General features: G+C 35.3%; 1 protein-coding gene across 4 annotated transcripts in view; it reads left to right on the top strand.

The window, feature by feature from the left end:
• Positions 1-12,820, top strand: part of LOC145296964 (uncharacterized) — a 176,846-nt gene that overhangs the window by 132,703 nt on the left and 31,323 nt on the right. For all 4 annotated transcript variants that reach the window (XM_080143196.1, XM_080143200.1, XM_080143202.1 and 1 more), the window contains exon 3: positions 11,335-11,421. In XM_080143196.1, the coding sequence (XP_079999322.1) occupies positions 11,335-11,421 (87 nt within the window). The remainder of the gene's footprint in view (positions 1-11,334; positions 11,422-12,820) is intronic.

Genomic DNA, 12,820 nt, shown 5'->3' with positions numbered 1-12,820 from the left:
GTAATTTGGAAGAGACCGCAGAGGTCAATTTTTTTAAACTTTGACCCCTATTATGACCCTTTAAAATTTATTGTTTTGGGCTCAAATCAAGTTAAGTTAGATCCATGTCCAAGGAACCTCTAAAATTTCAAGTGCATAGACTCAAAATTGTCGGAGGAGATTGGTAGAGTTCTCAAAGGTCAAATCGTTGAACTTTGACCCTTTATTCGCCAAATTTCTGGCCAAAAACCGATCACATCGATTTTCCCAAATCTCAGTCCCCTGTATATCAAATTTCGAGTCTGGAGACTAAAAATTGACAGAGTTATTGCGTAGGTAAATGTACACAGAGAGAGACACACACACACACGCACACACACGTTCACTTTTACAGATATATAGATAATATATATGAGAAAGGTGATAAAACAAATGTAAAGTTAATATATTTTCCAAGTTTAATAGATTCAAAACTACAAAGAATAGTTTATGAAAATAGTCCTTGCTTTTTTTTGTTTTTTTTAAGAAACATGTCCTCTCTTTAGAATAAAGAAAATAATTAACAAACATTTGTAATAATGAATCTCCAGATATATATATATATATATATATACACACACACACACACAATATCTAACTTGATATATATTCATGTGTTTGTAGAGTGGTATATTACGTGTGTGTGTATGTATATATATATTTATATTGATCTAAAATGAATGATTTCTTATCTTTGTTAAACAATGGAGTTATTGGTTTATTGATATGCTTATATATAGATCAATAGATGTATGAGTGTATCTAAGGTTCAATTAAGTATAGGCTGTGGATGTTGTGCAAATCCATTGCTTTTAGGGTCAGAATTATAAAAAAAAAAAAACGAAAACATATACATGAAGAATATCTCGACCAAAAAACAAATCTTTGTGATGGAATTCAGAAATATATATATATATATATATATATATATATATATATATATATATATATATATATATATATATATATATACTTGTATTTCAGCCCGGCGTTGCCCGGGTGTTTGGAGATGTATGTTGAGCGCGCAAAAAAAAAAGAAAAAAAGCGGTCAATTTTTTTAAACTTTGCCCCTTATTATGACCCCTTAACATTTATTGTTTGGGACTCAAATCAAGTTATTCAGTTAGATCCATGTCCAAGGAACATATATCTAAAATTTCAAATGTTTAGAGCCAAACTTGTCGGAGGAGTTTCATAGGGTTCTCAAAGGTCAAATCGTTGAACTTTGACCCTTTAACAGTCAAATTTCTGGCCGAAAACGGATTACAACGATTTTCCCAAATCTTAGTACCCTGTATATCAAATTTTGATTCTGTAGACTGAAAATTGACAGTTATTGCATAGTGAAATGTACAGACACACACACACACGTTCACTTTTATATATATGTAGATATATGTATAAAAAAAAATAATATCAAATTGAGGGAGGAGTAATTATCAGATAAATTATTTTACAGAATTTATCTGTATACCTATATAACAACATGCTAAGGCATTCTGTGTTTGAGCGTACGTTATCATCTAATTTCTCGTGTTTTAAAGATGTAATTGCCAAGAAGGCAATGAAAAGAAAATTTATTTAAACCAAATAAGTTAGATGCACCAGGTATTCGAGGACACATTTCAATCCATCCCTCTAGATAAGAAAAATTATTTCGTATTCATATGTAACTGATATATATATATATATATATATATATATATATATATATATATATATATATATATATACATACATTAACCAGATGAGTATGTTTCAGTTGAAGCAAATACTGTGTGGTCTGCATTCACACCGAAAGTCCATAGAATGGATTTTTTTTTTTTTTTTTTTTTTTAAGTACAGCAGCAATATACAGCGGGTAAAGGATACCACCGTGGGATTATATATATATATATATATATATATACACACACATGCACATATATACACACATACGCTAAGGCATTTGATGTTCGTACATGTGTTATCAATCACCACCCTCTTTTCAAAAGATGTGATTGCCCGATATTCGAAGATGCAACACGAAAAAAAAAAAAAATTAAAAATTTCATCTAAAGTTGCTGCTTTGCTGAACATAAAACTCTAACTGAAATATACTTTCTTGTCCTTCTGTTCAAAGATGGTACAATAATATTGTGGGGCCTGTGTTTGTGTAGGACGTTTATAGAAAAGAAATGTCACAAACTCATACAAGGGTTTTAGAGATAGACTCCATTATAGGATATATTTTGAAATGACATTAACCAGATGAGTATGTTTCAGTTGAAGCAAATATTGTGTGGTCTGCATTCTCACCTGAAGTCCATAGAATGGAAATATTTTTTTATGTACAGCTGCAATATACAGCAGGTAAAGGATACCACCGTGGGATTACCATGGGTCACACTAGTAATAAATAATTTGAGAAAAGTATGAAACCATAGATCCTCCGTCTAGAAATAGATTAAATGGTAGGGGAAACTAGACTCTCAGGTCATGGTTGTGCAACTAGTTTAGGAGAAGGAAAACTCCGAAATAATATGAATCCTTTCTTATCTCTGCATTGTTCCCAGTCATTGTGAACTTTGTCTTGCTATTGAACTGAACCTTTTAAAAGGAAAGTCTCGGTACATTTTTTTAATCATTTATTAAGTTGGGCAGATTTTTAAAGTTAGACCTAAATATCAATGTATCTGACAAATCTGAATTTGATTTTGAGTAGCCTTTTTCTTTTTTATCCTTGCAACATGTTTTTTTACACTAAAAAAGATGCTCATTTTGGCTAGAAAATAAGAGTAGGGTTATTTTTGGTTTTTGATCGAAACACTACCAGCTAACAAATCTGATAAAAAAAGAAATTTCTGTAGTTCTATACATGTATCTGATTCCATATAAATAATTTTTAAACAATATTAATGTTTATTTTTTTATAATTGCGATAAATGTCACCCTAAAGAAAACAACACCACAGCTTTATTTTAAAACTGTTATTGAAAAAAATCAATTCAGGTAACTTGGTTATGTAGTAGAGCTGACATCTATTCAATCTAGCCATCTTCAGCCTCTATCCTCACCTCAATACAGGTCCGGAACTGGGAACATGCCTTTTCCACAAGCGCCGGTGGGAGATCAGCGAATACTCGGCAGATGGCAGTGATCAGGCAGGTTTTGGTGTCATATTGGTGATGTTCTCAGCATATGATCAAGCGAAGTAGTCCAGCAGGTTCAGGTCGGCAGGAAGAGGGGGGGGCGATGAGAGAAGGGTACAAAGTTGTAGCACTTTATTCTGAAGCCAAGCCTGGGTTTCTTTGGACTTGAGCCGGCACCAAGTCCTGTTACCACACCCAGGGTCTGCCAACGGCCACCTGACTGCACCAGGGGATTACCACACTCTTCAGCACATCCAGATACACTTTGGAATTGACTTTCAAGCCGACTTCAAAGATGTGAGGTGGCATGATGTGGCCTCCATTTGAAATCACACCAAAGATCATATCCATGCGTTGTCCGATGTGTTGAGCTGTGCCCTCAAGCGTTGCAACGTCCAGATTTGCATTTTGAGTGTGCTGGCAATAGTCCTGTTGTCATAAACTGGATCAGTAGAGAGCATGAGTTGAACAGTGGCACATCTTTGACCTTGCTCGTTCAACATTGTGTCACTTTCAGACATGATAGAAGGCTCCTATCGCTCTTGGGATTTGTACACAACTGGCCAACTAGTAGATGATCTGCAACAAAAGAAAACCGGTTTTCATCAAACGGAAATGAAATCATGTCGTCTTTTCTAGGGTGACAATTTCATCGTTCCACTCTGTACTTAATATCATAATAGTAGGTTAACTAATTTTACTTATTGCTTGTCTTATTCATCTTAATGTATTTTCGATGATACAAGGGGCCTTATGTTTCGGAATTTTTTGGATAGTTATTAATAATTTGTATTTGTATTATTCAAACTGCTGTTCTAATCTTTGATATTTTCACAACGTTTTGGTGGTTTTGGAAGTCACTTAAATCAAAATCTTAATGTAACATAAAAACAAATGAATACAAGGGGACTCTTATTATTCATGATTAATAGTTGTTTAATCGATTAACTTCCAAAGTAATGTAATTCGTTACAATGTGTGTGGTTGACCTAACCACTTACATCTTGTATTATTATAAAAGGAAAAACAAAACTCATGTTTCCTCTTCATTAATATTTTCACTTCAATCTCTCTCTCATATATATATATATATATATATATATATATATATATATATATATATATATATATATATATATATATATATATTCCTTGTACCCATTTGTGAATTATTTCACAGAATTCTGTCTTTTGGATGACCTCGTAATATCTTCCAGTAACGCAATTCCTTTGGTTTTTTTTACTTCTGGATACCGGACTTTTACCAACTTTTTTTTTTTTTTTTTTTTTATTATACTGTCATTGGATATTCTACTCTTCACTTGACCATCCATTCACATGAAATCATTTTTCTTTTTCCCCCATTCCCTCTGCCTCACTGTTTTTTTTAACTTTTACCAAATAAGCTCTATGACTCACTTGCAGTTTCATTAAATACTTTGTAAGCAAAATCCAATTCCGTATTTGGCTAATTCCTACCTCTGATGAGAAGAAAATATTTCTTTCAAAACTCTGTGGATTAAGGACAATCTGCTTAATTTGTGTTTTCTTTTTGAAAATTAAATATGTTTTAACTCTTGTTAAAGTGTTTTTTAACATATTTTATTAATTCTTTGTTCTTATATATATATATATATATATATATATATATATATATATATATATCACCTTGCTGATGTGTGGAATAATCTCTACTAAACTATTGTCAATTTTTGTTCTGCAGACTTGAAACTTTATGTATAGGAGATTCGGACATGCAGAACAAATTCAATTTAGTTCTTAGAGGATAAAAATAACTAAGGATTCAAAATTGGAACATGTCAAGCATAAGCTGACTTAAAGTGCTCCTGTTAAATGAAGGTTTTTGCGTCCTATTATTTATTTGTTCGTTTAATTAATCGTTTAATTTTTACTCTTACTGTTCTGTTCGATTCTTTTTACTGTTTCTTGTTACTTTTACGGGCCTTTGTGTTCTTATCAATGTTCTTACTTATATACGTGTGTGCGTGTGTGTATTCTCTTATGTCTGTTACGTGCAGTTCACTATTATATATGTGTGTGTGTGTTCTTACCCTTACACCGTTTCTTACCGTGAAAGTCTTCAAAATGTGTATGTGCCATATATAATGCGTACATACCTGGTTGCCTTGGCCAGCGGATGATGCCTTCTTGGACGCTGGTCTCCATCTCGTGGGGAGTGGTCACTGCAGACAGATGCATCAATAAACAACAAGATGGATTTGAAGCTTCAATCTTTTATTTCAAGGCAAGCCTATCATCTCAAACCCTGGTTGTCAGAGAGCCGAAATATCTTGTCTGTATTCTCTGCTGCACAAAACCAACTCTCTGCCAATGTGGTCATCAACCGGAAGGCTACGACCATAATTCCCGTGTTACCCCTAATTTCCGGTGCATTCTCTCTAGGTTGATACCTATCAAACCTAACATTTTGTGACCCTGCCAACTCGCTGATGGGAAATTAAATATACTTACATAACTTTCTATTTCTAAAACTACCTATATAACAATTAAGCTGGGATTCCCAATACTACACTCCTCTACGCATGCTCAAATTACATTTGTACATTAAACTGCATTAATTTTTAAAGTTTTATTAGTCATCTGCCGGTAGTTAATACCGCCGAGGAGCTAAATGTTTTGCTTTCGATTCTAGCTGATGGCGCCTAAGTCATATTTTTGTTTTAACGGTTGAAATCACTACTATATGTTGGGTACAGTATTATAATCAATAGAGAATAATAAATACGAAATCTGTATAAATTAAAATAAATTATGATCGCTGCCTTTCCAAGTGGCAAGCTAGTATACAACTATAAAGCAACTTTTATTAACACACCAAGAATGCCTATTTCAATAAAAATAATTTTTTATTTTTACATTTAAATAAATCTTATTGAACTGTTGTTTTATCAACAAATACACGCATAATTCTTTGGTAATCATTACTTTTACCAAGATAAGTTATTTTAAAGGAATCATAGTTGGGAAGTTAGTACAAAATATTATTTTGCTTTACCATAATGATTAACTAAACTAATCTGCGGTAGCCGTATTGGTTCTAGACAGGAACAAAGCAGATAAATGAATGGAAGTGAGTAAGGGCACAGCCACCGAGATATAGCCATGATAAGGGTCAAATACTGTATTTTTGGCCTTTATTCATTTCTGATCTGATTATGTAATTAGTTCTTGACCAGAATCAAAAGAGCTACCATAGATTTAGTCAGTGACTATTTATATCAAAATAAATTGACTAAAAACTTATAAATATTAACTTATTTGGCAATTCAGAAGTATAGGTGACTTTATATCTGGCCGTACCATTGTTAGGTGATGACCCTGATTTGAAGTAAAAATGGTTCAGTTTATAAGTAAGGTACTGATTCAGAGAGTTTTTCAAAATTTCAGTTTCTTCCAACTATAATATATTTGGATGCAAAACCTGCGATGAAAATGAGAAAAAGCAAAGTACTATTGTAACAGAGCATTGATACGCATATGGCAACAGCAGCAGCCAATGTATGCAAAGGACCAAGCCGTGTGCGAGGGAGAAAGAAAGAAAGAAAAAGATTATAAAAAGAGGAAAACGTGGACCTTCGAGGTGAGAAATGGACTGAAATAGACATATTACACAGGTAGGCTGAGAGCAACAGGGAAAACATGTCCTAAACATGGCCGGACAAAGACAGAATACCACGCGTTCGAGACGGCAGTCTTGTTAAACACTTTGAAGTACAAGAAGACTTAAGCAAGAGACAGTGTTAAAAATACCTGTAAATAAATGTCTGTTTCAAAAAAGCAAACCAAATTTTTTTCTGTCTTTGTTTCCTTATAACTGTCTGCATATAACGTGTCGGTTCAGAATGTTGACATGTATTGACTGTTACAATATATTGTGTTATGAGCATAATGTAAGAAAAGGACATAGTGCTCCTCATTAAATGCCGAGTAACGTTGGGTCTTTCTGCCTGTATAAGTTATATAAAATATTATATTGACAATATGATAGACCGTTTAGAGGATAAAAATAACTAAACTATTAATGATGATTTAAAAAAAAAAAAAAAAAAAAATCAAAAGAAATTCTATGCAGTATCCCGTTTTTAACATTCAAAAATATTAAAACTTCATTGTTATTATGCTGGTAGACAAAGGAACCGATTACTACCGTATCCCGAGGTTCTACTGTACATCCCGCCTCCTTGGTGAGTGCCTTGATCTGTGTGTTTGTTAATCTACAGCTGCTTTTTTCTTGTAGTCCTCCAAGGAAACCCAGGTATTTTATGATGTGTGTTACAACAGGTGAAAAGAAAAAGTTCAGCCGTGATATTATGACGTTTGAGGTAACTTTCTCCTCATATTACGCATACTGATGACAAGAACAACAAAATACATAGTTGAAAGTGTATTTGTATACAAGGGATTTTTATTGTTAGGAATTCATATTTTAGAGAATTTCCGCCAGAACTCAATGGCCAAGGATGGGATGAACAAAAGAAATACAATCATGAGATGAACGAAACAATTAAAATAAAACAAAAAAAAGTCGGGCCTGGAGGAAGGACAGTTTAGTTTGGGTAAAAATGAATAAAGTACTTAACTGTGTGAAGCAATCAAAAAAACAAAATCTCGTCATAAAGTTAGCTGAATTATCAGAAGATAGAATTATAGTCTGTGTATTGTTCAGTCCCTTCTTCCTTTGTTTATCTCTTTTTCTTTTGTTTTGTACATATATTCTCTCTCTCATTCAACTATTTATCTTAATCTTTTCTCATGCGAAATATTTCAATTCGAGGCAGTAATGTGTGTGTGTGCGTGTCATCCACAGACTTTTCTAAAGCCCTGCTCTTACCACTGCATTTATATTTGCCCTCTATCGCTCCCACAGTAGCGGAGTCACAATCTTTAAGAGCATATATGAGAAAATTGACTACATCCTGTCTGCTCATCCTTCAGCCAGCATTCATTCACATCTGTGGAGACTTCAATGTCCTCAATGTGGAATGGTTAACCGACTCAACAAACAAGACCAATGATGAGGGGGGGGGTGTTCTGCCAGGATTTCTCCATTGCTTATGACCTCACTCAGATTATTCATGAACCCACCCATGTGCCCGACACTAATGGTCAGTATGCAAGTCTTTTAGACCTTTTTCTCACAACTTGCCCTGAGCTATGTTCATCTTCTGTTCTGTCTCCACTGGGATCCTCCGATCACTTTGTATCAGTGAAGATAAAAATGAAATGTAATAAATCCTCAGATGTACCTCTCCATCGTACAGTATATCGATACTCTGACTGACTGGGATAGCTTCCGTACATTTATATCTGATCTACCTCTGTACTCCATGTTTAAAAAGGATGTGTCTTTTATAGTATCAGACCTGACGGAATGTACCCTCGAAAAAGTTCCAGCAAAAACCTAACAACCAGCCATAGTTCTCCAGAATGTGCTGTTGCCATAGCGCACAGAAATCACTTTTTCCATTGCTTCCAACGTAATAGATGTACTGAGACTAAAGCCACCTTCAGGACTGCTAGCAACCACTGTAAAAGAGTAATAAACAATGCAAGAGAGTTGTATGCTCAGTCTGTTGGTAAATCCAAAGTAGCTGAGCAGCTGCTAGGTTCCCACCAGTTTTGGCAAATAGCTAACAGGGTGCTAAGCAGAAGTGTGTGCTCTATCCCAACCATCATCAATGGACCTGAGGTAATCTCGTCAGCATTAGACAAAGCCAAGAACTTTGCAGGTAATTCTACCTTATGCGACCAAGGTCATCAACTCTCACCCCCACCCCATATTTCTCCATACAAAGTCCAAAGTAACTGAGCAGCAGCTTGGTTCCTATGAGTTTGAGTGAATAACAAACAGGATCCTGAACAAAAGTGTGTGCTCTATCCTAACCGTCATCAATGGAACTGAGGTAATCTCATCTGCATCATACAAAGCTAAACTCTTTGCCAAGAACTTTGCAGCTAATTCTACCCTATGCGATCAGGGCCACCAACTCCCTGTATTTCCTTCTGTGACTGAAAACACACTATACGACATACAAATATCTGTGCATGATGTTGCCAAGCTAATCAAAAACCTTGATTCCAGTAAAGCAACTGGCCCTGACGGCATTCCAATTATAGTGTTGAAAAAGCTTAAACCAGAACTAGCCCCCATATTTACAAAGCTGTTTAAGCATTGTCTTGAGGAGAATTGTTTCCCAACACCCTGGAAAACCTCATCAGTATGCCCTGTTCTAGAAGTGTGAGCCATGTTTAGTTTCAGAACAGTTTTCGATGTTACACACAAGTCCTGAGAGGTGACTGGTTTGCAGTAGACAGTTCCACCGAGCAAAATATTCTTACCGTGTCAAGACGGAAAAAACATGCGAAATTGCTACTGAAAAGGTTTAATATTTATGAAGCAATTCTGGTTTCTGATTGGTTGGTAGCAGAACGTGAATTAATTTGATTCGTCAGTTCCTAGCAGCATCGTTTATAAATAGAATCGTCTTTCCCCTCAGTACAGACCAATAAGTCTCCTGTGTATTATGAGTAAGTTGCTTGAATCTGTGTTAAATAAAGTAGTCAACCACCTCAGAAGAAATAACCTTAGTGACATGCAATATGGTTTCCGTTCTGCTAGATCTACAGCAGATGTGCTAATGATTAACTCATATAGGATTAGCAAATCTCTCGACAAAGGCTTCCTTTCTTGGGCAGTTGCTTTTAACATATCAAAGGCCTTTGATAGGGTATGGCATAAAGGCCTACTTCACAAGATTTCAGGCTACGGTGTAGCTAGAAATCTCTTTTCAATTATTAAATCATTTCTCTCTGATAGGCTCATAAGAGTAGTGGTTGATGGGTAAAAATCGGAAGCTCTCAATATTAATGCTGGAGTTCCTCAGGAGTCCATCCTTGGCCCAACGCTCTTCTTGATCTAAATCAATGATCTCCCAAAACACATACTTAGATCATTTGTAGACATTTATGCTGACGACACTACCATCTATGGCAACACATCAAAAGCAATAAATGACCAAGTTCTCTCCGATTCTCTCTTCTGTGATCTTGAGCACGTAGTACAATGGGGAAAGAGGTGGCTGGTTACTTTTAATGCATCTAAAACCAAGCTTTTATCTTTACATCATCAACGCTCTGATTCCCATCTGGCATCAATAGAAATGGATGGCTCTCATCTTGGAGAGCTTCCATGTTTCGACAAGCTTCTGGGCTTGACCTTTACTCCTGACCTGAAATGGAACACTTACATCAAATCCATCACCAAGGTCACTGGAAAAATGGTGGGATCCTTCTACTGCTCCATTAGATATCTCACTCCTGATGCAATTCTCTATATATAAGAACTACGTACGTCCAATGATGGAGTACTGTTGCATATCTGGACAGGAGTTGCTAGAAGCAGTTTATCCTGCCTTGACAGAGTTCAAAGTAGACTTTGTAGCTTAGTGAGTGAGGCCCTCTTCTCTTCCCTGCAACTTCTTTCCCACAGAGAAGACATTGCGAGCCTGTCTCTGCTTTATGGTTATTTCCATGGCAAGTGCTTGTCTGAGCTCCAACTTATGGTCCCCCCTCGCCAATCTTTCACAAAAAACACCCGTCTAACTAGCTCTTTATCTGTGCTAAACTGAAAGGTAGATTCCATGAACAAAGCTTCTTTCTCAGAACTGCACGCCTGTGGAAATCTCTTCTGTTAGTCTGTTTTGCAGCTGACTGCAATTTGGTTGTCTTCAAGTCCAACATAAACAAATTCTTGATGAACCGTCCCATTAAATAATCCAATTCACCAAATTTCTACTACTAACGATTACTAAGAAATTATTCCATTAACTACTGTACACTCAATAACCCTTAACCTCGAGTGGCCTCCGGGCCTTGATATGTGGTGACCCCTTTGTAAAAAAAGGGGGGGGACAAGTACTTCAGACTGAGATTTGAAACCTGAACGTTTTGTCAAGTCGGACTTCTTACCCATTATGTAATATGCACAAGCTATGAAGTGAAAGAAATCTTACAAATGCTTATATTATCAGCTGCCTCTAGTGCTCTATTCTTTTAGAGCTATGAACAATATATATATATATATATGTGTGTGTGTGCGTGTAATTTTCTCTTTAATCTTACTTGATTTATTTTCTTATTTTAGGTGTTCAAACTACAGGTGATGCGTTCACCACACGATTCTTGGTTTGTTTTTCGACGCTACACAGATTTTGTCATCTTGTCTGACAAGGTAAGTTTCCCCTCTGCCTCACAAATCGAAGATTTTTTTTGGAAGAAAAGAAATCCTGTTACGGTGTAAGTTTTTTTTTTTTTTTTTTTTTTTTTCTTCTTTTTTTTCACTGACAAGAAAGCAAGATTTAATAATAATCAACGAGGAACCTTATCTGTCAGATGGGGATTTTGATAACAAGTTCTTTGAATACGGCCACTTGACCATGGTTTTTCAGTAGAAGGCAAACTTTCTTCCGATCATGGAAGGTCAACAAAAGATGATCTCATGGGTTTGTCCACATCCCTCGCTGTGAACGATGACAAGCTACTTAATAGTTCGGAAGCTTTTAACTACTTAACAACAAATACTGTCGTCAGTTGAAGACATGACTCTTCAATCAAATTAGATCTCGATCTTAGTATGAACGGATCAAACATCTACATCCTTCTGTTGATGGCATTAAGAGTGATTTTTTTTTTAAAAATGGAAATCGCTCCAGACAAGGCATGAAACCACTTGATATAAGGAGCTAAAAAATACTACTTCAAGGTCAAAATCTCGCCAACAAGAAGTTTTAGATGGAATAGATTCTGATCCAGAAAACAGCAATTCTTCTCTTTTATTGTCAGAAACATCGCTCATAGAATATGAGGACTAAAGAACAAAATAAGGGAAACGGAAGTTACTAGGTTGCCGATTTGCAAATTTATCAGTAGTTAAAAAAATTGTTTATGTTGTGACACAAAACCTTTTATTAGACTGATGATATCCACAAAAAATTTGACTAAGAGCAATAAGGAATCCTATTTATATAAAAGTCAGTGTTTGCTTGTGTTATAGAAATCGATATGCTGACAAAACATTCAAATAAGTTTCAACAAGGGTTAAAATTTCCCAGGAATGTGAAGATACCATTGAAATGTTCATTCGATTCTGTTTGGGCTCATGAGGGACAATTATCTGAAAAGTCCATAAAATAAATGAAATGGTAAAACGAAAGGAAATTAATTTTTTAAAATAGATTTTCTTCATTTTTCATAAAACAAATAAAATTAAACAAAGAATGTCTCTGTGAAGAATGTGTTTAAAGAGTTTTGTGCTAGTGTACCAGGCGGATACCAAATTTCTGGTGTCAGAAAATTTAGATCACTTGACATACAACCGGTGTAACCTCAAATAACATGGCCGTTCTTTTTTTTTTTTTTTTTTTTCCATGAGGGACTTTCAATCAACCCCACCCCATCGAAAAATCCAATTTTTTTTATTTAGAAACTACATCAATGACCACCCTAAACACTTACTTAAATCATTCGTTGACATCTATGCTGATGACACGACCATCTACGGCAACACATCAAAGGCTGTAAATGACAAAGTTCTCTCTGACTCTCTCCTCTGATCTCGAGCGCATGGTTCA

Source organism: Euprymna scolopes, chromosome 2 (assembly GCF_053919585.1).
Source record: "Euprymna scolopes isolate OS-2025 chromosome 2, ASM5391958v1, whole genome shotgun sequence".
Lineage (NCBI taxonomy): Eukaryota > Metazoa > Mollusca > Cephalopoda > Sepiida > Sepiolidae > Euprymna > Euprymna scolopes.
The sequence above is the reverse complement of the archived record's forward strand: the minus strand, read 5'-3'. Positions and strand labels throughout refer to the sequence as shown.